Source organism: Eucalyptus grandis, chromosome 10 (assembly GCF_016545825.1).
Source record: "Eucalyptus grandis isolate ANBG69807.140 chromosome 10, ASM1654582v1, whole genome shotgun sequence".
In the NCBI taxonomy this organism is placed as follows: domain Eukaryota; kingdom Viridiplantae; phylum Streptophyta; class Magnoliopsida; order Myrtales; family Myrtaceae; genus Eucalyptus; species Eucalyptus grandis.
The window spans coordinates 19897965-19921915 of NC_052621.1; the positions used below are offsets into that span (position 1 = coordinate 19897965).

Consider the following 23951-nt stretch of genomic DNA (forward strand, 5'->3'; position numbering starts at 1 on the left):
GCAAACCAGAAGGTCAAACCAAAATCCGTAAAATGCTTTAACTTCACACATCCTAAAATGTCATTTCTATAAAAATAAGAATCCCGAAAACTCCCCGGTCAACCGCACCAGGTCATAATTCACCTAAAATTGAATTTCCAACCCTAATTTTGACAATTCATTTTAATAGACAATTAGGGGCTTTGATCACTTATCAACGTGGTAAAACGGAGTTGATCAGCTTGGCAAGTAAAAATGTTCCCTTTCCTCCTTTCTTCGTTCTCATTTTTCTTCTTTCTCGATGAGCCCCTTCTCTTTCCCCTGTTTTTGCTTCGGATTCTTCTCCTCCTCTTGTCCTTCATAGCACAAGCTCAAATAAGAAGAGAGAAAGAGAGTTGAGCTTGGACTTGGCTTGCTAGGCCATATAATACAATCTACCATTCTTAAAAAAAGTTAGTCCATCAAATTTGAATTTACCTTAACCTTGAGTCTTGTAAGGATAAGCTCACATCGATGTCTTTCGCTAGATGATTGTTCACGACTATTAAATGAATGATTGCCTCTTCCGCTTCTTCTAGCTGCCTCTTCAATGCCTCATGCTGACCTTGTGAGACCTCTTGCTCGTCTTCTTCAGTTTCGCCCTCCATCTCATGTCTTGCACGCTCACCTGGAGACTGGACAATTTCTAAGAGTCATAAGCGAGTCTGCCCAAGATCTTTCTCTTGTTCTCTCTTTACCAAGTTCTCTATTGGTTGAGACCTGGTCAATGCCCAATCCTTTCTCAATCTCTAGTTCTAAACAAGGGTTTAGACTCTTCTTCTATGCATTTGCAAGCATCTGATTGTGTGCCCTTTCTTCCTTTCTACAGCTAATTTCATTAACAAAGAATCTGAAGCTTGATCAAGCGGAATATTTTTCATCAATTGCCTGTTTGCGAAGGAGGAGTTTCGTATTTGGGCTTGGTTGTCTTCTGGTCATTGTTGAGATCACTTCCAAGTACTATTTCATAAGTACATCAAACTTACATTGCATTAGCTCGCTCCTATATACCTTGGGTAACACATAGACTATATAGCAGCCCACCGAATATACAAATGTGGGTCAGTACGGTCGATGCATACTGGCCAATGACTTATCTAAAACAAGAGACCATCACCTTATTGGGTGAATAATATATGCCTCTCCATGCCTTTAATACGCTAAAGTAATATATTTTGGATCCTGGTTAAATAGCAACGGATGGAAGTCCCACTTCAATCTTCCTCGATGGGAGCGTCACTCAAGGAGCGGAATAGGTCATGGCTAGGGTCTTGTGACAATGTATATGGCATAGATAACATGCATTTGTAGATTTTCAAAGAGTCTAATGCACGGCAATTTAGATAAGTCAATTTTGGTTACGTTCAATCTAATTGTTGTTTAATTGTCGAATTCATTTCAGCGATTGAACCAACATAATCAATAAACCACCATTTGATGACAAACATAAATGATAGTGTATGTTTGAGGAATAATGACGTTTATCCGCTATTGAGGAATAATGATGTTTATCCGCTACCAAAAGACTATATTTTTGAGAAAAAGAAAACGGGAAAATTATAAAAATAAAGTCTTAAACTAATTGCGCTTGTACCAATTCAATCATCAACCTTTCAAAGTAGCCAATTTAGTCATAAACATTTTAACAAATTCTAATGCAGTTCATTCGCCAATTTTAGCAGGAAATTGATTACGTAAACACTGATTGTCATACGTGATATGGTCAACGTTGACCTAGTTAATTTATTCAAAATTTTTAATTTTTTAAATATGTTTAATTTCAACTAAAAAATATTTTTTTTATTAATTCTTTTCTTTTCCTTTCTTTTATTGTCCACCATCTAACCACAGTGGCTGGTAGGGGTGCTAGCCTCAACTGGTGGCTAGCGGCCCCTTACTAGCGCTTTACATATGTAAGCTTTTCTCTCTTTCTAGTCATGTCATGTCGAATGCAATTTTCACTATGTTGTGTCGTTTTATCATTGGATTTTGATCACGAAATTATTGATTAATGCTACATGTGATTATCGTCATGTCATTGTGATGTGAAATATGAAATTTGCCATGTCCTTGTCATGTCATTTTCTCCGTATGTATGAATCTTGATTTTTTTCATATCATTATCGTGTCATTTCATTTTCCTAAATCGTGATTTAATCTAAATTGACATCCGCTTTCACATACGAATGTAATCGTGCCACTACACAAAAGAAAATGGTCTTGTTGATCACTAGCAATGTTGAATAAATTTTATGGCGATATTTTGTAATCCTAAAACAACACATCATGCAAGCATAGAAAATTAAATGATAAGTGATTTAGGACTTTAGGTTATGGTACAAAAAGGGTATTGTGGGATGCTAATCCATCATATGCGTAACTGGTCCCCAGAAGATCTCTAAATTTCATTTGACCAGTTCGTCCACATATGCACTTAGATATTTGACTTTCTTATCTTTGCTTGAGCCCTTTTGTGTCCAATTGACCTAGGCTACTAATTAGTGAGGACTCTAGTCCGGAATTTAAGTTATCGATCATTTTTACATCTCGTGGATTACCTATGGTTAAGATTTGGGAAGATCCTAATAACCCTGGTGCTATTAGTTGGCGAGTCCTAATTTGCAAAATTCGAGATGTTATAGTCCAGGAGCTCCATAAGGGAGATTAAAGGAAACAACATAGAGGGTTCAAACTGCATTAAGGCTCTTTTAATTTAGTCATTGTGTTAGTCGCTTAATTTCCAAAGTACTCATTTCGCGTGACTAAGCATCGGATGCATCCATTTATTATTATTGCTTGGATTATGTCTTTGACGATTATCGTGGGTTTGACATGTCTATTTGACGTGTTTCCATTTATGATGCTAATTTTGAAGTGCCTTCCTTGATAATTGCATGCTCCGGTCCAAGGTCATCAAATGGGTAGGTCGAGTCAAGTCAAAAATAATCCGACTCAAAACGGCATATTTAATCCATTTTGACTCATTTACATGCAAAACAAATTCAATGACCCGACCCGATCCGACTTGTCCCACATTATTAAAATACATATATATTTAAAAACAAGAACTTTTATGTGTAAACAATAAAAATTCAGTAGTTTTATGAGGTTCCCAATAAATTTTTTCGACTTGTTTACGACATTTTCTTTATTGCAATTTTTCAAGCTTCACATTGAATTATCCAACATCTCTTAAACTCAATAAGTCAATAAGTATCAACATGTAAAATTATATACTAATTTTCATGATTTTCTAAGTTTTGAAAGATCATAATTTTTTTTTTTTTTTTACTATTTATCAATTTTTTTAAAAAAAAAAGAACATCATAAGTAGAAGATAAAACTAGAAAATAAGTTGCCCCATCCGAAAACCCCCAACCAGAACCTGAAGACAAGTGAAGAGGACTACAAGTGAGTTGAGCTTCAAACCCATTAACAATGCACATTTCATTGCACTTTATTATTCAAAATTTAGTAAATTTTAGCTAATCCATAGATGACCCAACCCATCATATATGGTTAATAAATGGGTCTTCAACCCATTTTGACATTTCTACTTTGGCAATTGTACATCAGACTTACATTACATAAGCTCGCTAGTATATACTTTGGGTAACACATAGATCATATCGTAGCCCACCGAATATGCAAATGCGGGTTGGTATGGTCGATGTATACTGGTCGATCATTTATCTAAAACAAGAGGCCATCGTCCTATAATATGCCTATCCATACCTTTAATGTGGTAAATCAATGTACCATCGATCCTGGTTGAATAACGTACAGACGGAAGTCCCGATTGAACTCCCCTCGTTGGGGTCGTCGCTCAAGGAGCGGAATAGGTCATGGCTGGGATCTTGTAACAATGTACATGGCATAGATTACATGCATTCATAGATATTCAATCAGTCTAATGCACGCTAATTTAGCTAATTCCATTTTGATTACGTTGGATACATAACAATATAGTTCATTATATTGATCTAATTCTTGTCTAACTATCAAATTCATTTCAGGGATTAATTCGACATGATTAGTAAACCACTATTCCATGACAAATATAAATGATAGTGTAGGTTTGAGGAATAATGATGTTTATCCGCCTATCAAAAGACTATATTTTCGTAGAAGAAAATGGAGAAATTAGAAATAAGTGTTAAACCAATTGCACTCATACCAATTTAATTATAAACCTTTCAATACATCCAATTTAGTTATAAATCTTTTAACAAGATACTAATGTAGTCTATTAGACCAATTTTGACTATAAAATGATGATGTAGATACCAATCTCTTATGTGATATGGCCACACTAACATGAACAATTTTTGAAAATTTTCCATTTTTTAAATTTTTTTTAATTAATTTTTTTCTTTTCTTTCTCTTTTTTATTGTTAAGGTTAGCATGAGGACATCCATCAAACCTAACAACCCCTTCCGATCATTGGGCAAGGGCTATGACTCTCACCTAATGGTTGACGAGGGCTGTGAGCCCTCCCTAATGGCCGATGAGAGCTCACAATCCTCACTCAGAACTAGGAGAGTGCCGTGACCCTTGCCTAGTCTCTGGCAAGGGTTGTTGGGGCTTAGCCAATGATTGGCAACCCTCTACCAACTCTTAAAAGGAAAAAGATTAAAAAAATTCAAAAAGAAATTATCATATTATCATTATTCATGTCACATAAAACAACCGGCATTCAAATAATCAATTTCCGCCTAAGATTGGCTAGATGGACTACATTAGCAAATTGTTAATATATTTAATATTTAAATTGATCAAATTGAAAAGTTTAGAATTGAATAACACAAGTGCAATTGGTTTATGATTTCTTTTGGGTAATTTTCATCTAAAAAAAAGTATCAAATCGTCCATATAAATTCCGGGCCTTTAAATTTCAACTTATCTATATTTGTTACGAGATTTCTTCAACCCATTGCATATAACCCAAAAATGCTCATTTAAAAATTTCTTTTTCTTTTGTTATGTCACAAAATTGTTTAGTGATTTTAGGGCCACGTATTCAATTATTCGGTCAAATCCACTATCAGTCTATTCCAACATGTTATTTTTTGCAATCAACATTGTTGAGATTGTGCTCGAGCACCATACAAATTTATTCGAGAGTGGGTTACAAAAAAGGCGTTAATTTTTCTCTATCACAATTTTAAAGAAGGATAGGCTACATCCCTAGATCTCGTTAAAATAACACGATATGTTTCTAAAATGAGGCCGATAATATTTTGATTGCCAGATTTTCATCAATTGAGCTCGATTTGCACGAGATTTTACAAGTTTATACACGCCTATTGCATCTACAAGGGGATGGATAGAGAGAGTATGGCGGAACCTCAAACTTTGTGTCCCAAACCTGCCGAACGTTCTTACATGGTCATTTCGTCCACGGTTGATTGCCGTTTTCTAGTCGTATTTTGCATTGTTTCTACTTGTTTATCGTACTTCTCACTTCTCAGCACCACAAAACATGTTCCCAAAATGAATTTTCAAGACCGGCAAATGAGGGGAAAAATTCTCTTAAGTTTTCTTCAGTTAAATTAGATTTTTTTACTGGAAAATATATGCTTTTGATGGCATTGGTCGCGTTTAGAGTTGTACTCATTGTTCAATATCATTCTTAAACTTTAAATGGAGAATTCTAGCTCCATTGCTTGCAGTACTACCCCATTCTTTTTTCACTTCTCCATATTAGTTTGAACATCCAATACGTACGAAAATACAATAGAAGAACCAAACCTTCCACACAGCACTTGGTTTGGTACCCCAACTTTTTAATTCCATAGTTTTCAAAAGCCAATCATTTAAGCCGTTCCAATAGCCTAGACCTGTCAAAAAAATCTTATGTGCCCTTTTTTATAATTTTTTTTTTTTTTTTTTTGAGGAAGCCCTTTTTCTTTTATAAGTTATTGATGTGCTTTCAATATTATCTTTTAATTAAACAAAAAACTCACATGGTGAAAAAGAGGGCAAACAATAGTCTCTCTCATGAATCATGTCCTGTCAAACTTTAATCTATCATAGCTAACCTTATTTTTTTCTTTCAACTAGCTAAATGTGCCAACTAAAATAAATTGGCTCCATCCAAGATTAGATTCAAAAGAGCATTATCTCTATATATAAATTATATATATATCAATAACATGAATTGAACAGAATTACAAGAAAAAAATTTAGAAAGTTGTGATCCTTTTCATTTTTACCATTGGAACTATTTTGCTCCATCACAGAAACGACTTCCGTCACGTGCGGAATCGAGCTCGGTCCCGCAAAATCCTGCTCGCCACGTGGACGGACATCCGCCAAACAGGTGGGAATTCGCTCGCAGTCCACCATATCTCCGCCACACACAGCGATTGTCCACCGAAAAGCTTCGGTTCGACAGAGAAGCTCTTCTGCGATAGCCGAGAGTCGAAGCTCTCGAAGGCGAGTCCTCAGTAAGTGTTTCAAGATTTGAAGCTCGATTTCATCTTAATGTTTAAGTGCATTCGATTTACTTTGAGGGCGTGCGCCGTTTGTGGGTAGCTTCGCTCTACACTCGCAGGGGCCAAACATTTCTTGATTTTTCGAGCAGGTGGCATGCTATGTTTGACAAAATGCCTGACTGGTGCATAAAGGATTTAGATTTTTAGATTGATTCTTGCTTCTTAGGTAGTGGGTAGCTCCAAATGGAGAAGGAAAGCTGATGGATGATGTGCATGTGATCATTTGTTTTCCACGGTAGTGTGTTGCTTCAGAAAAAGAGAATTGCTGGGTTTTTTTCTCTCTGTGGAAAATGATTGTCTCCAGTGAGTAACTGTGGAAGTATTGTAGTCAAGCTTTGCAAAATATTATTGTATAGACTCTCGATGTGGTCGAGTAAATGAATCGGAGTGCAAGAGACCCACGGCCGAGCATTACTGGGAGTGAGATCCAATATTTCTTGCAGTGTTATTGACTTGTTCCAACACGAATCTTCTAGGTTCATGGGTAATTTAAGTGAAAGTGAACTAAATGGGAAAACGGAGGTTTAAAATTCAATATCCTCTCTCATTTTCTTCTTCGGGTACAATAGTTTCATTCAATTTTTTGGAAAAAGAGTTAATTTTCAACCTACGCAAAATGACAACTTACACTGCTTGTGGGCCAACTTTATTTGGATTTGCACTAGATTATTATTAAGGTAATAGAGTCATTAACTCTCGAGGTGTAAAAGCTCTCTGGTCTCCTTTGTTTGGTAAGTCTGATAGATTTGATATTGCATTCTCAAATCTGATAGTGTTTTTTTAATTGGACCCAGGAGTAATGTCATTGCTCACACATGAGTTAGGGCATCATGCTTCAAGTGACAAACCACCTCTATCCTTTATGATTCTTTTATATTTGGTGTCCTCGAAAGAAAAATTTTGTTGCAAATGCAGCCAGTCACAAATATCTTCAGAGTTTGGTATACATGTACGACTGTTGTTTTGAGAATAATATAAGGTAGTCCTGCATTCTTGTTGCCTGATTATAAATAGTTACAAGTCAGTGGAAATGAGGCTCCTAACTCTAATTTGTGCGGCAGGGGTAGCTGTGCAATGGAGATGAGCATTGCAAGGTATACATGCTGCACATGCATCAGAAGAAGTCAAGGAGTATATTTTATTTGATATTATGTTGGTTCTTCCTGTACTTAAAAGATGTCCATGATGGTACTAAACTCTCAATAAGGTCCTAATTGTTTAGAAATTATGGTGCGTTTTTTGTGGTTTAAAACTGCAACTAGAAATGATTGTACTACATTGGGATGGGATGGCATTAGATAATCTGTGTGGACAAATCACTAAAAACAATGCTGCTAGGGTTAATTTCCTTTAGGTGACAGCCATATTGTCTGGTTCATCAAAAAAGTGAAAAAAGAAAACTTAGTAACAAGGTTTGGTTGTCGTTGCTCAGTATGACATGGATAATATGTTCCTGTTAATAAGGTGATGTGAATACTGGTTTGTTCGGTTAATTCGTAGCAAAATCTTTACTATTTTCTGCTGTTTGGGAAAAAAAACAGATGTTGTCTTGACAAGCAAGTGTTCCAGCTTTCATCAAAAGCAAGAACATCTGATTGGGAGTCTACTAAGATAATTCCACATACTGTGATCTCTATTTCTCAAATGGCCAATCAGAGTACATCATATAGTCCTGAATCTTCTCTTAAGATGTGCCATAAGCACCTTAAGCAGTGGAGGACCTTTTCAACTCCTGTTAGCATAGAGGAATCATTTCCATTTCAGTCAGGTCATGATTTTACTGATGAAGAGGATTCTCCTGAAGACTCCCCAGAGAACGTTCTTTCCAAACCATTGAGTAATGAAGAGGTAAGCTTCCGCTCTTTTGATTTGTGATCCTAGTTGACTTTGTTTTCTCTTCACTTCCGTATCATTCTCAAGCAAAGTACGGTTGTGAATATGGAGTACTGATTTAAGGAATGTCTGGATAGGCTATTACTTTTTGCTTTTTGCTTAGTCCAAATCTTTTGACAAACGTACTTTGACTTTTTTTAGCTTGTGACACCTGAAACTTTCACAACATACAAATTTTTACGCATAGATTCACATATGAATATGTTTATTTGTTGGTAGGAAGCAGAAAGAAGTATTACCTTTTGCTTTTGCTGAAAAGCATAACCAAACACACCTTTAACTTTTGTAGTTCACTTGGTGCTTATCTGTTGTTTTTGGAGGGGAAGAGGGGATTGTGCAAGGGGGAACACACCCATGTACTTCTAATTGGAGTTTTGGGGTTTTGTCATTTCATGTTCATGTTTAACTAATCAAATACAATTGATTTCTTCCTATTTAACTTAGCTGTTGCCCTTGAAAGTTTCCTGTTAATAAAGCTTAGGATTATGTCTCATTTGTTTTAACATTGTTGAACAGTTAAAAGCACTGCTTGCTGACACAGAAAGAGATAGACTTATCAGAAAACTTAGTGAGGCCAATCAACAAAACCGCTTCCTCAAACGACAGGTTTACATCTTATGCTCTATCATGTCTCTTCAAGCATAATAAATCATGATTGAATTCTCTCACATGTGTTCATATGAATCCATTGGCTAATGATTATGCATTATGTTAGAGATATTTAGGAAATCCAGTGTCATGGAAGAGTAAGAAACAAAGTATTGTTGCTTGCTCCAGTATTGAGTCAGAATATAGAGCCATGGCACAAGTGACCTGTGAATTAATGTGGATTCAGCAGCTATTAACTGAGCTGGATTTAAACCTTCGGTTCCTATGTATCTATGGTGTGATGATAAGGCGGTAGTACATATAGCTTTCAACCTTATGTTTCATGAGAGAACAAAACACATTAAAGTGACTGTCATTTTAGTCGGGAGAAGCTACAGAGTGGAGTGATTCTTTCCAGTCACATTACTAAACCTCTGGGTAATGGGAGGATAGAATAAATTTGTAACAATCTGGGCATGATTAATATCTATGCTCCACCTTGAGGGGGAGTGTTAAAGCTATTTAGATATTTTCTAGAGATATTTAGGCTATTCCTTTGATTCTCCCTGTCTATTATGTTTATGCGTATCTAATCTAATTTCCTTAGATTGTCATCTATTCAAGCCGATAACTAGACTTCATGTACTCTTTTCTATTGTCATTGAAATGTACAGAATTTCTATTCCGCTTTATTATTATTCCCACATTACACTTTTTTTTTTTTAATTCCTCTCATCATGTGGGATTGTTGTACTATTTAAAGGTATTGTTGGTCTCTTTATTGCTTGATTGTCATCTAATATGCTAGATACATTCATCTAGATTTAATAAGCACAAAAAAAATCCAGCTACAGTCCAAGGACACTTGAGCTTCTTAATGCAATATTCTACATTTGGATTTGTCATTTCTCTCACAAACCTCTATCAATTCAGGGACTATGTTAAGAAAAATCCTTTCAATGTAATGTGGTGAATTCCTGACGTGATTTATGCATACACATGCAATATATGACAGAGATTTCTTGTAAAAGCACTTCTACTTACTCATACCATGGTATACAGACAGCGGGAAACAGTTAAGCTCCCAGTAAATGTTTACTGCAGAAGCACTGAAAATTATACTGAATCATCTATAGTGGAGTCGCTTTGTTCTGGTAATTCACTATACCCCTGTTCTAGAGACTTCTTGGGAAGATAAAAGCAATGGGGTGGAGTATATTAAAAAGTGAGGAATGAAATGTTACTTTTTCTTTATAAGTATTGTGAGCTTCTTCTGCAAGGAAAGGAAATGTGATGAACTTGGCTGATAGACCCATCCAAAGATCTTGGCATGTTGATTCTCTTTGCCTTCTTGACGTTTGGGTTGAACAAAAATTGACAACTTAGAAAGCAAACTTATGGAGAAAGGCTAAAGAAACTAGCTGATTGATACTGAGACATTTCTGGATGGCCATAAACCCTACCCTAGAGACATACTTGTAATTTTCTAACAGTTTTTTGCTAGTCAACCATTTTGTGGAACGTGAGACCATTGGGTAGCCAAAAACTTGAATGACAATCATGTGTTTCTGCCTCAAATAGAGATATACGTATAGCGAGATGCATAAAAACCATAAAAAATGCTCTGTGACTGATGGTTCTGAATCTACACTATGGAAGTAGTGATGCTTTAATGTTTGCTTTGTACTTCTGAAATAGTCATTTGATAAGTTTATGATATGTCATCAAAAAGTCACCTTATGAATGGAACTTCCGTGATGGGTTCAACTTTTGCTTTTACTGGCCTATTGCTCTTATGCATGTCTTGTAATTATGACTGTTTGTATTACTAGCCTTTAAGGTGACCTTATGTTTTAGTATCTCTTTCCTAATTATTCAAAGATAATTTCTATGGAACTTCCAACTCATAATGATTTTCATTTGCAGGGAAAGCTTCTATTTAGTAACCGTTAAGTGTGGTTTCCAAGGAATCTGATTTCTGATGAGCATTTTCAGTAGGAAGGCATTATTACTTACATTTTCTTGTCTTCAATGTGTCAGCTGCATGTGAAGGAAGATGCATTGGTTACCTTCAAAACAGAACTAGCAGTTATGGAACTTGAAGTACAGGTTTGTCTTAAAAAATAACTCTGTCCCATAATTTATTATCTGACCCTTCATGAGAGAGATATTTATGGGCATGGGAAGCAGATTGCCTACAGGTAGGGCAAGTTAAAATCTTGGGGTTGGATGGTAAGGCGAGTTAATATATGGGGGTTGGATACAATGGCATCCCCCTAGTTTTAGGTAAATTGTGTTTATAATCCATACATTTTGTAAGATGACTATTAACTGCATTATCTTAAAAATAACCGAGGGTTTGAGACTTCATATTAGAAGTAGTAGGATCCAGAAAAGATTACAAATGTTGACATTGTGTTAATTAAGATGTTTCTAAACTAAATAAACTTGAACTGATGTTATGGTTCAAATTTTTCTCATTTCAGTTCCAATATAATGCATTCCACAATGTTGACCAACGACTTTGATTTACTTGGATTGTCAGCAATCACTTGAAGATGCATTTATGGTCAATTTTAGAATGGAGGGTACCTTAGAATTACCTAAAATATATTGGCGCCAGCTATCCTATGTTGTGCAAGGACTTATCAAAAGAGAATGCTTTCAGTTAACTTGAAAATGAGTTGGGCAGGTTATTCTGTGAGTTTTTTTTTTCTTCCCTCAATGATATGCTAAATAGTTTCATTAATTTAGCATGTGTTTGTAAGATCTGCTATGGTTGAATGATTTCTCTATATTCAAGAACAACTAGTTGACACAACTAAGACATCATTTCGGTGTTCAACAAACAAGGTCACTCTAGAAAACAATCTACATAAAGAGAAACAATCTAGATTGATTTTTAAATTTTGCATAACCTTCGGTCTTGGAAGAAAGAGAGGTTGTTCAAGAGCCCGTAATCAAGTTTTTGTGAATGTCATATACTGGGTTTGTCCTACTCATTATTCTGTGTGACAGTAAAACCATGAATTCGACCTTAAATCTAGTTAGTTGATTCCACAAAAGTAGTTTTAGCATATCTTTTTATCCTAAATCCAGCACTTGTAAAAATGTTAGTTTGATTGAGCAAACTAATGTCAGTTTTAAAGAACTTAGTTTTGGCCAACAACAGCCCAATCACATTTTTTATCTAGGACATTATGTCAAAAATGCTAGAAAATAAAATTTAAGGTGGAAACAATTCTGTTTAAATTCAGTGGTAAGGCGGCACACATCAATTCCTCCGCAGATCCCTATAATGCGGGGAGCCTTGTGCATTGGGATTCTCTTTTCTGCTCGTATTTTCTAGAGTCAGTCAGTGTTGTGCGGTATAAATTTTTTGAACTGATACGGTTGTCGCCCATCAACAGGCTTTGGTTGCACTAGCAGAAGAAATTGCTAAATCAGAAATCCCTGTAGGGACAAGGAAGATTAATGGGAAGTACATCCAGTCTCACCTTCTTTCACGGTTAGAAGGTACTGGTAGTATATGATTTTTGGACTAAGCTGGATAGATTGCATCCAGGTCATTGATTTTTGCATTAAGTTGATGGGATACATCAATATCATATCTCTCTCCCCCTTGGTCCTGTATGATGATCTCCAGCTACCAGGTTGACAAATTTCTGTATGTTGTTTCCATTTAGCTACGGTTATAGATTCAGTCATGTTATATGTTTTATGTCCTGAGAGTTAAAGTACATATGATTATTTCAAAGATATTCAGGGTTAAAATTAAAGTTGAGAGTCTAATTTTATTAGGTTCTTCAAGGGAGAGTAGATCCTTAACTCTGTCAAAATATCCTTGTGGCTTCTTTGATCTGATTGCCTGATTTGTAGGAAGCTAATTTGTTGAATTTGTGTGCTACCTGGGTGTTTTCTGAGCAACTAACAGGTTTAGGTTCAGCACCTTTATGATTTTCCCTCTCGTTTTTCTCCCTTGAAGCAATTCATAAAAAGTTGAAAGAAAAGATGAAGGATGTTGATGCTGCACGGTCCAAGGAAGTCCCTTTGTTTTGGTATGGCATGGCTGAGGTATGCCCACTTATTATCTAGCCATCCCTCAACAATTACATCTTTTAGGATCTCTTTGTTGAAGTAAAGATAAGGATCCAATGGATATGCTGAGTGGTTTTTACTACCCTATCCAGCAAAACTAGAATTTCTGACTAGCGAGACTGGATCAAAAGTTTAACTCATGCATAATGGAGAAGGAAATATAAGTGGTCTGTGTACAACTGATAAGCATGGCAACAGGAACAAGCCTACAATTTTCAGAAGCTGTTGATCATGTTTTATTAATTCTTATTGTGGAATGAGGTAGGTATGTGGTTACAGTTCAAGTGGGGTCATTTCAATTTATCAATATAAGTACAAATAACCCAACTCCACCAACCATACATAAGTAAATGAATAAAAACATCAAAAAGACAAAAACCAAAAGACAAAAAAAGGGTTTCACAGAGACTTTTATCATGTGCCAGAGTGTGCAAGTGATGGGCACATTTGATGGTTGGAGTCAAGGAGAGCATTTGTCTCCAGAATACACGGGTTCCTTCACAAAGTTCTCGACAACCTTGATGCTTCGACCTGGAAGGTATCCCATATCCCCTATTTTGCTTTATCTTATGGTATCGGTTACTCTTCCTAACAGTTCATCTCAAATTCCGTGATGGAGGTATGAGATCAAGTTCTTGGTAGATGGGGAATGGCACGTATCTCCAGAATTGCCAACCGTCGGCGAGGGGCTAACCAAAAATAACTTGCTAATAGTTGAATAGCATGGGGAATGCATCTTCAGGCATTTTGAAACATGGCACAGAGCTGCAGGTCCTGACAAATGGAAAGGGAAAAAAAGAGAGAGGAACTATACTATCTCTATAACCAGTTTCGATGCACGTTGTTTTCTAGAGTATCGTGCCTTTCATTTGTCTATAATGGACACCACATTTTCTGACTTCTTGTGGACGTTGATGTGTCTTAAGTCTCTCTTTTCTGCTGTAAACTGGGGCCGGGCCCTTGTTTACACCTTCAATATTAACCTTTTCATCGTAAATATAATCTGGGGGATAAAAAGCTCGAGAGAGAGAGAGAGAGAGAGACTGTCTCTGCAATGAAATAGAAAATCCTTTTGCATACTGCCCCCATTTCTGTGAAAATTGTTGCTTTATGCGTGTAACATGGGCCACATTGATCTAAGCTTATGCGTCACCGTCAAGTAGTTTGGTTTGTACACATGTTCTCTGCATTTCGATAGTTGAGTGACTCGGTACCAGTTGTGCCTGGTAGCAATTTTCACTAAAAAAAAGCTCCATTTCCAGGCGATGCTCGCTCGGACCCGAAAGGTGTGATTGGACCGTCTTTTTTTATCTTATTCCTTGAGGGCGATAAAATTAGTTCCTTGACTCTGGAACATGAGTCGACAAGCAAGAATTGCACGTTTCATGCTCCGAATCTTATACTGGGGAAGAGAGTTAAAGGTGCTGGCCGTGGCGTGGGGAGGGAGAATACAAAAGTCATGGGGCTGCCGTCTTTCTCTCTGCTTGATCTGAGACTATTGTATATTTCTATGCATTCTGATGAACCAACTCTCCATTGTTAATGAAACCGACTAATTAATAATCCCTACTAGAAAGGTGGTGACGAAAGGTCAACCCTCCCAAATTAATCCAGATCTTAGGTTAAGTGACAACTCCACATTAGGTTGATTGGTTTCAAGATGAGTGGTTCCCACCTTGGAACTGGTCAAAATGTCACTTCAGAAGAGGCGTGGGACTTGAGAACAAGTGATGAGATCGGAGGCTGGAGGCTAGAGGCGACCAAGAGCAAAAGTGACAGAGAGAGCAACAAGGCCAAAGGCAATCTAAAGCAAGAGTGAGAGGGATCGATGAGGCTAGAGGCCACTGAAAGCAAGAGTGAGAGAGGGGAGGCAAGGCCACAAGATAAGTGATGCGAGAGATGGAGACGGTGAAGAGGAAATTAGGTTTTTGATTTGAAAAATCAAAAATGTGTGTATGTGTGTGTATCGATGTGATTCGGGTGTTGTACACCTAGAACTGTGAATCAAACCAATACTCACTAATTTCAATAAATTTGACCAGTCCTCATGAGAACCACTAGTTCTAACTTTGATTCAGTCCGATTCCAGGTGCTCTGGGCCTTGGTTCTTTTGTAAGCCCCTACTCCACACCATTTCTCAATGGCATTGGAAGTAGGTATTCGCCGAGAATATTCTTTCCACATCCAGGAAGACAAATTAAATGGGAGGTGTCAGACAAGGTCCATATTTGGTTGCGAGAACGTTCTTTTTCCTTCATTTGAGAAAAGAGGAGGTTATGGAAGACAACGTCATATAGTGGATGACTTGTTGGCTCTCCATTGCAAATCCAATTCACATGTCCTGGGGAGTACCAATGAAGCCTCCTCATCATCGACCCACACCAGCCACTCATCCTCCCTCTATGCATGCAAAAGAAAAGAAGTTTTTGTTGAACCTTTAAAATATGAAATAAGGGAGAGATGACAGGCAGATCGTTAACTAGACAGGCTGCAACCAACCCGCCGGGATCAGACACATGTGGCCCATTCCTACGTGAAAGTAAACTTCCACCGCTATATTATATGTCAAATGCAGCTTTAGTCAATCTCTCCTCTCTCCTTCAATCTAATATATAAATTTGGGCGCATTGGGTATCGTTGTGCGTGCGAATACTTCTCTTTAAGAGAGGCCCTAGAGCATAACATTCATTTAACCTTTTTTTCCTGTGAAAGAAGAGACTTGACCATACGCATTTGCAAGGTCTCGAATGGTGGGAAACATCGATACCTTCATGCCCTTTTCCTGTTCCATTCCATTCCTCCCGCACATACTCTCCTCCTCCTCTCCTTCCACCATTGGCTCCTGCAAACAAGCCTGGTACTATCGCTGCCTTGGCCTCGACCCATCCATGTGAACTTCCTGACTTTTCTCCCCCCACCGGCGGAGGAAGTCTGAGTTGTTTTCTTCGGTTATTGCATAATCTTGTGAGACATCCATGGATAAAAGGCAGGAAAAGATGAAGAGGAATTTGTCTGAGAAATCACTGCTGATGCAAAAGCATAAAAAGAAGAATAGCAGTGATGATCAGAGCTCGAAGAAGAACAGGTTTTTGGTCACTGTCAATGTCCTTGGAAGTGCAGGACCAATAAGGTTTGTGGTGAAGGAGGATGATCTGGTCTCAGCGGTGATTCAGACTGCCTTGAAGACTTATGCCCGTGAAGGCCGTCTTCCGGTTCTCGGTACGGACGTCAACAACTTTGTTCTCCATGCTGCTGCAAATTCAGATGGTAATGTATTCATTTATCTATCAGATTCAGATGGTAGATTTTGCAGTCCTGATCAAGGCCACCGTTTACAATTTTATCCAGAATATTATGTGTATTTTTTTTTTATCTTCATTGTTTAAAAATATAGGAGAATACGTGTGAAGGTTTGATTCGGTTCTTTCGATCTCACTGCCTCTGATCTCGAGAACAGAAACCCTGGACTAGCCTCCATCTTAGATGCAATCTGATTTATCTGTGTATCGGTCTCTGTTTTTTTTAATCAGCATGTTGTACTTCACTTGGTATGTATTCGCGTTCATCATGGTGGTGTCCTCGGCCGATAAGACATCCAGATCCAGCATCGAAACAAAGATATGATGAGTCTTTCTGTTTCTTTGGACATAATTGTGAATCTCGATTGACTCATCCGATTTTTCAATTGTCAGCCTTGAACCCATCGGAAGCCATAGGATCTCAGGGAGGAAGGAACTTCGTGCTGTGCAAGAAGCAGATCCAGCCACAGATGACGGAAGCCAGAGCCGAGATGATATCGCGCAAGAGAAGCGGGAGTTGGAAAGCATGGCTCAACAAGAGCTTTAGTTTCAAAATACTATCTCATTGAGATGTCTCTATCTTGTATGTCCAATTTCCCTTACATATATTGTCTTAAACTTAAATCATTATGTTCCCGCGTTCATCCGCAAATAAATCGCTAAGGCACATGAACTGTTAGGAAAGCGCATCCTAGTTTCTAGCTTGTAACTGATATGGACACCATATATGGCATATGTGTTTGCTTTTTTATCATTCTGTTGTTGACTTGCGTGATTACTTTTCCAAGTGCAAGTTCACTTTCCAGAGAGAAATGATTGAATACATTGGAGTTGGACAAGAACATGATGAACACAGAAATATGTTACCTGGGGAAGGTGGGGAAACTAAAGAAGTATCCTTTTCTTTGCCTGAAGAATCGGAATATTCAACTTTGTGGAAATCATGGCGCCGGACGCGCAATGACTATGCAAATTAGGGAAGCCCTAGTGTGTGAGAATCTGCTGCATAAAGCGCTCGGGATTTCTTATTACAGGCGATCACGGTCTAAATAGTTAGAGATGTGGATTGATTGGTTGGGCACTTGTATCGCAGATGGGTCGTGTGTGAAATGTGGAAGTAGCTTGTCCTTGGCATTCAGAGAGCTAGAAACCAAAGAAATGTGATTAAAGAGCCCCTCTTTCATCCTCTTCCTCTGCTTTCCTTGGTTTTCGGGCCTTGAGCTTAGTGATACATTTTGTAATCCAAGGGAATTTAGTGCAGAGGTATCAAACGTTACTCTCAGTCTTAATGAGCTTCAGAAGATCTGTTGGATTTCGGAAGGAGGTGAGATGGGAGTACTTAAAATCTGGGTGAGTCGATTAGTATTTAGATTCGTGATATCATATATTAGACTGGAGTTTCATTTGATTTGAGGCCGATAATAGATTTTGGTTTCAATATCGAAGTTAAGCAATTGAATGGTTATCTCATCTTGTTTTCTAAATTTCGCCCTTGCCATCTCCATGCACCAGTTCACAACCATGCACCTGCTCCTGAAAGATCTGCCTCCCGCCTCAATTTTCCCCACGGGCCAGTACAGGGTCGGGCCATAAAGAACCTGACAGCGTATCGTACCAGCCTTGTCGCATTGGCTGCAACATAATCAATCGTGGATCTTGTCGCATTGGCTGCAACACAATCAATCGTGGATCCTTATCAAGCTCCCGTGGTCACAAGGTGCCCTTCACTGCCAGCTTTTCAAACAATGTTTCATAATGTCAAACCATCTATTCCAAGGCTAATCCGAACACTCGTTTTCAAACGATGAAGTTGTCGTTTAGCATAGCCTACTTGAAAGCAAAATTCGACGGGGCCAATTTTTAAACGGTGTTAGTCCTCACATATTTGGATGATGCCTGAAAATTCATTCGGACAATGCTTCCTTTTCAAATGAAGTCATTAAATACTAGCATCTCATCGTCTTCATCCATCAAAAAAGCTAAAGTTGACAGGACTGCTTTGGAAGGGGATATGGAATGTCAAATCTGAATTTGATGGAGTTGTAGAGTCTGATGGAAGAAAATCCTGTTCAAGCATAAAAACAGTTTATTATGGCCAAACACTTCAAAGTAAGTTACTCATCTTGTCAAGTTAAAGCAGTAATAAGACTTTTACTGCTACTAATGACATACGTGTAATTCATGTCATAATTATATATGCCCTAGACTCTTGCTATATCCAGGGTCAATATCTTCTATGTTTGGGCTAATAATACAACCTAGAGAATGGGTAAATAAATTGTTTAAGAACTAAAAAAAAAAAAAAAAAAAACATTTGCGGCAAATAACAAATTCAACTTCAAACATTAGCAAAAACAGATTATAAAAATCAAGTGCGCGTGTTGCTATTTGACAAATCATGATGATAAAGATGAAGTAATGCTAATAGTGAAGAAATAAAAGATTCACAAGCATATATAGTGGTATGACTTTATCCTCAAGCCTACATTCACTTTCCAGACTAATAGCTACAAGTCAAGCTAGATTGCACTAGTAATCTGCTCAATAAGTTACAATTTGTTTGGTTTCAATTAATAGGCTAAGGATCGGTACACCAATGTCGAGACTAGGTCATAAGCTGACTTGAGCGTCGGTTGTGAACCGATTGGCCCGTTCAAGAATGGGTGACCAAAGGATTGATTATACTGGGATAGAATGTTCGACCATGAACAAGTTGGTCAACCATAAGGATCCATCATGGGATGATCACACACCGTCAGGATCGATCGGTGGATAGTTATGGATTGATTCCACTCAGTTATTGTACTGATCGTGGATAATTACACACGATCATTGTACCGGTTGTGGATGACCATGAATCAATTCAATGTGACCGTGAGTCAAGACAAATTGATCAATCCCACACAATTATATGACAATCGAGAATCGACCATGAATTAAATAAACTTGACGTGGTTCACTTTCGGACTTACCATGATTTGTGGCGTAGAACCCTAGATTGACCACAGGACCAACCAAAGGACCAATCAACTAGCCCAAGGACCAGCCCTTAGACCCATCCAAGAGCCCCTTTACACTGCAAAGGAGAAATCTGAATTCAGTTTCACCGATTAAGCTTGATTGCGTATGGTTTCGTCCGATCATAACTTAGGCATAAACCTTAGATCAAATAACATAATCGATCGCAATTAAACTTGATTAATTCCCACCCAATGAGATGGCCTTCAAACTTAGATATTTTTCCCTTAGTGCATTTAGGGCTTTTGGAAGATAGCCATTTGATGCTTGGTTGACTAAACTAGACACTTGGCACCATATGCTCTTGCCTTGGAACATAATCATGAATTTGGATTTGTGCTCATAAATGAAAGGTGAGTCACAAGCCTACTTAAGAGACTTTATGATCAAGTTTAGACTAGTTTATCTTCTTGAAAACCAAGAACCAAGGCATTAAATGAGGGTAATGATTATTGAGGCATTTGTGTCCCTAATGACCTAGAATCACCATAGCCTTAAACTAAGTATGAAAGGTGAGACTTTGGAGACCAAGAAGAAAGGCTACACGTCCATTTAAGGAAGAGCACACCAAGTCAAGTTTTCTTGGATCAATATAAGAATGCATTAAATATATTTAGATTCTAGTTTTCAATGCCAAGTTGAGGTGTCACTATTTACTTAGAGCTTATCATTCCCTAGGACGAGACTTGAAGACCAAGTCATCCTTCATTTAAAGCTCTCCTTAAATGCTTCTTGACTCAGGATAATTAAAAACAAGCCATAGATACCCTTCAAGAAACCTTAGGCGCCATTTATGGGGGAAGATAAGGACAATTACTTCATTTATTGTGAGTCATCATCATAAGGCTAGATGGACCAACTAGAAAGAAGCCACTTGGATCTTAGAACCCCTTGGAAGATCTTATTGCCTTGCCACCTTGTTTTTTAGGCTTGCCACCTAAGTTCTTGTTATTAAAACTCTTAGCAAAACAAATATTGAAGGAGACTATAAATAGAGGAAGGAGCTCATTCTTGCACCAAGGTTTGCTCACTCAAACCCCTCTTCCTCTCTTCTTTTCCCCTTAGCTAACCACACCACCCTCCCTCTCTCTCTCTCTCTCTCCAATTCAGCTCTCTTCTCTCTCTCTCTCTCTCTCTCTCTCTCTCTTTCTCTAGACATCCTCCTTGTCGTCATCCTTGCCACTAATCGCCGCCATCATTTGAGCCGCTGGTCTAGGAAGTTATAAGTAGACTTACTGATATTTAGTTAGGATATTGTGTTACACTAGTCGAAGCATGTAGCGAGTCCTTGTTTAAATTGTTTGGAACTTTGTTCTTGCTTGATTAAGGTCCGGCTTGTGTTTTGTTAGGATTGGTCTTCACTGTGTTTCTCTTTGGTTGAATTCAGTTTTTGCTTAGGAGCTTTGGCTCGTTCTTTGGCTTGAGTTGTTTTGGAAGAAGCCCAGTTTGTGTGTTATTTGATATACTTCAATTTTGCATTGATTCAGGCCGATTTAAAAAGTGTTTTTGGTGAAAGATTGCTATTTCTTTACAAAACTATTTCAATCCATTTTCACAAGTGTATATTCTAGTTCACGCATCAAGCTCTAAAAAGGGGTTTCGTCAGCCTTGAACGTACGTGAGATCATGTCAGGTTGATCCTCTCTTAGTCTTGGTACGATATTGAGGCGTATTGTTCTCGAACCAAGTTTGACACTAAATTGGTGCATCAAATGTGTTAGATCAAGCCGCAATCCTTGATCCACACCTGGCATGTTCAACATATTGATTTTAATAAGTCATTTCACACACTTATACATGGCATGCCTTCGAGCTCTTGAGCTAAAGATAAAGATAAGAACCGAATTGTGAAACTTGATGCATGGACACACAATGGACTAATTTTATGCCATCGACCAATGGATTTTGGCGACATCACCCGATTAAGTTCGGATGCCCGACGGATTCATTGTCAGAGGATCGTCATCACCCTTGGATTAGGAGACATTATCCAATTAAGTTCGAATGCCCAATGGATTCATTGTCGAGGATTTTTGTCACCTAGGATTAAGGGATGTTACCTAATTTAGTTCGGAAGAACCAAAGGATTTTGGTTGATTAATAAATGAATCTAGTGTGCATGAATTTCTCATATTGTGGAGTGAGTCTTAACTTATGCTTGCATATTATTGAGTGAGATGTGAGTTCCTCATATTGTGAATGAATATTGGTTTATGCTTGCATGTTATTGATTGAGGATTTCTTATGTGCTAACCAAAACAAATATTTTGTTTGGCTATTAATTTGCCATCAACAAATGTTTTTGGATAAGTTATGTGTTTGTTGAAAGACAAAACATCCTCCTATCTAGAAATTAGTAGGTTTACTTACTAAGTTTATAACTCACCCCGTTATTTTTCTCAAATTTTTAGATATGAAAGTCTCATTTTAGAGTTGCAACCTCGCCAAAGGAGCTAGGGATTCCCCTACCTATGTCTTTTGAGTGATGTAAAATGGAAGGAAATAAGCCCATAGAGAAGGGCTTGTAAATATACAGGTGTAATATAGTAGCAAATTACATGTTTTCCTGGCTGCTTGATTATTGTGTTGTCTAAGAGATGGTTGTTATAATGCTTCCGCATGCACTTAAATCGAAGATATAAAAATAAATGAGTAGGCGCGCACCTCGACCATCACGAAAATAACCCTCGCTACTCAAGACACCGGGGATGGAGTTGGGGTCGTGACACAATTGGTAAGTACTAATCCTATATATGATAGATCACACTATCATGACTAGTATGCTACTCTTACTCTTGTACATTTGATCTTTCACAAGATTACTATATACAACAAGACTATTACAATAAAAATCTTTCAAGAAAACAAATTAATATCAACAAAGAAAGTAGCTCAAAGCAAATATTCTAATTCTATGTTGTGCTCTCTAACATTTTGGCCTAGAACCTCTTCTCTTAAATGGCCATCTTCAATCTTCCCACTAGAGATGATTCAAAAGTCCAACTAGCCATTAGAATTCATTAGTGCTGCCATCAGAGATGATACTGCCCATATAATACTTTTTCCCTGAGCATTTGCAGACTATTCGGAAATAGGCTAGTAGCTATTGTTCAGACGCTAACTGCTCAACATTTCTTATAGATGCCTATTCTTATTTCATGATAGACTTCTTGATCTTCCGCTACGCATTTCCACCCGATAATAGTTATAATCTTTCTTCAATGAGCATTTTTACATGGTCGTTATTCAAACATCACCAATGACCTAATATCTCCAGCATCAACACAAACACCGTCATCAACTGATCTTTAGGTCCATTGGTGTTGTTTATAGAAAACTGTCTAGACAACTTGCAATCAATCATCCAATGATCCTCTTAAGTATCTCAACTTCCAAAGACGTCACTTGATGATAGATTGACCATGGTTCCTCCAAGTCATCATGACCACCTCATCATCATTGACTTGTTCTCCTCTTTGTCAAGATCTCCATCCTCCTACCCTATTTTCTTAAACTCACATAGGTCATCAATATCATCATAGTCCTTGTCAACAATCTACTGCTCTGATAGTAATTTGATGCACCTGATAACGATGTTGATCTTTCTAGTCCTTTCAAACATATTGGCAATTTCAACTTCGTCAAACTATTCATCTTCATGATCCTTCTAAACTTTACCAAACATCCTCGTTTTAGGCTTGTTCACCATTACTAGGTCTATCCAACTATTCACCTAATCTTTGTATGTCCAAACCATCACGAACATCCATGTTTTTCTCGGCGTGTTCACCCTCGATCAAGATCCTTCCAGATGTTTACCTTATCCGAAGATCCTTTCAGCTCTAGACATCTTCATCGCCCAAAACCTTTCCGACTCGTAGACATCTTCATCACCCAATACCTTGTTAACCTTAAATATTGGCAGAGCTAGACAATGGTAGAACACTCCTCAAATTTGAATATTTTGATACTATTTGTGACATCATCTGTATATTGGCTTGTGCACATATCACCTTGCACTTACTCAACCAATACACATTAATAGCCTTTGATTGTCTTTGTTATCATCAAAACAATATAGGGATTTTCCCAACATTTTATAATTATAGTGTTGAAGCTTGTAACCTTAAGCTTGTAACATTGAAACTAATAATGGAAAGATTTCCTAGTGCGGCACCATGATTTTTCCTTCTTGATTTTGGAAAGGATTTATCACGTAAAAATTATCGCTTGTTTTTCTTCTCTTTTTTTTCTCTTCATATATTTGCGTTCTTGACAACTGGTATCGGAGCCTGGTTTTGGCAAAATAGTGGGAGTGAATATGGATGAAATGAAGGTGAAAGTCGATCGGTTTGATAGCAAGGACTTTGGTTTCTAGAAGATGTAGATCGAGGATATGCTGTATCAGAAGAACTTGCATTAGCCTCTGTCTAGAGAGAAACCAAATTCTATGAAGCAAAAACAGTGGGAATTGTTAGATCGGCAAGCTCTAGGTTTGTTTGTCTCACATTGGTGCAGAATGTTGCTTTTAACATTGCC

The 23951-nt window shown here is 37.6% G+C and overlaps 2 protein-coding genes across 3 annotated transcripts; both read left to right on the forward strand.

Moving 5' to 3' along the window:
- Nucleotides 1-6308: 6308 nt before the first annotated feature.
- LOC104422153 (protein PTST, chloroplastic) lies at nt 6309-14172 on the forward strand. 2 transcript variants are annotated; one of them, XM_039303816.1, is made up of 10 exons: nt 6362-6468; nt 7311-7495; nt 7578-7610; nt 8058-8364; nt 8926-9015; nt 11038-11106; nt 12408-12513; nt 12983-13071; nt 13521-13633; nt 13715-14172. In XM_039303816.1, exons 2-10 carry the CDS (start codon nt 7464-7466, stop codon nt 13815-13817), a joined length of 942 nt encoding a protein of 313 aa, XP_039159750.1. In that variant the 5' UTR covers nt 6362-6468; nt 7311-7463; the 3' UTR covers nt 13818-14172. The 2 variants fall into 2 exon arrangements, with proteins under 2 accessions (XP_039159751.1, XP_039159750.1); XM_039303817.1 differs by lacking the exons at nt 13521-13633; nt 13715-14172 and adding an exon at nt 13188-13281 and having other exon boundaries at nt 6309-6468.
- A 1525-nt stretch (nt 14173-15697) lies between these two features.
- LOC104422154 (uncharacterized protein At4g22758) lies at nt 15698-17148 on the forward strand. The gene is made up of 2 exons (XM_010034392.3): nt 15698-16362; nt 16788-17148. The coding sequence occupies exons 1-2, from the start codon at nt 16071-16073 to the stop codon at nt 16961-16963; spliced, it is 468 nt and encodes a 155-aa protein (XP_010032694.2). The 5' UTR covers nt 15698-16070; the 3' UTR covers nt 16964-17148.
- The last annotated feature ends 6803 nt before the right edge of the window (nt 17149-23951 follow it).

Excerpts from the sequence above, each read along its gene's own strand:
- LOC104422153 (XM_039303816.1), top strand. The coding sequence starts at position 7,464 with ATGTACGACTGTTGTTTTGAGAATAATATAAG. Across the intron at positions 11,107-12,407 it reads TTATGGAACTTGAAGTACAG|GCTTTGGTTGCACTAGCAGA; the intron begins GTTTGTCTTAAA and ends GCCCATCAACAG. Across the intron at positions 12,514-12,982 it reads CCTTCTTTCACGGTTAGAAG|CAATTCATAAAAAGTTGAAA; the intron begins GTACTGGTAGTA and ends TCTCCCTTGAAG.
- LOC104422154 (XM_010034392.3), top strand. The coding sequence starts at position 16,071 with ATGGATAAAAGGCAGGAAAAGATGAAGAGGAATTTGTCTGAGAAATCA. Across the intron at positions 16,363-16,787 it reads TGCTGCTGCAAATTCAGATG|CCTTGAACCCATCGGAAGCC; the intron begins GTAATGTATTCA and ends TTCAATTGTCAG.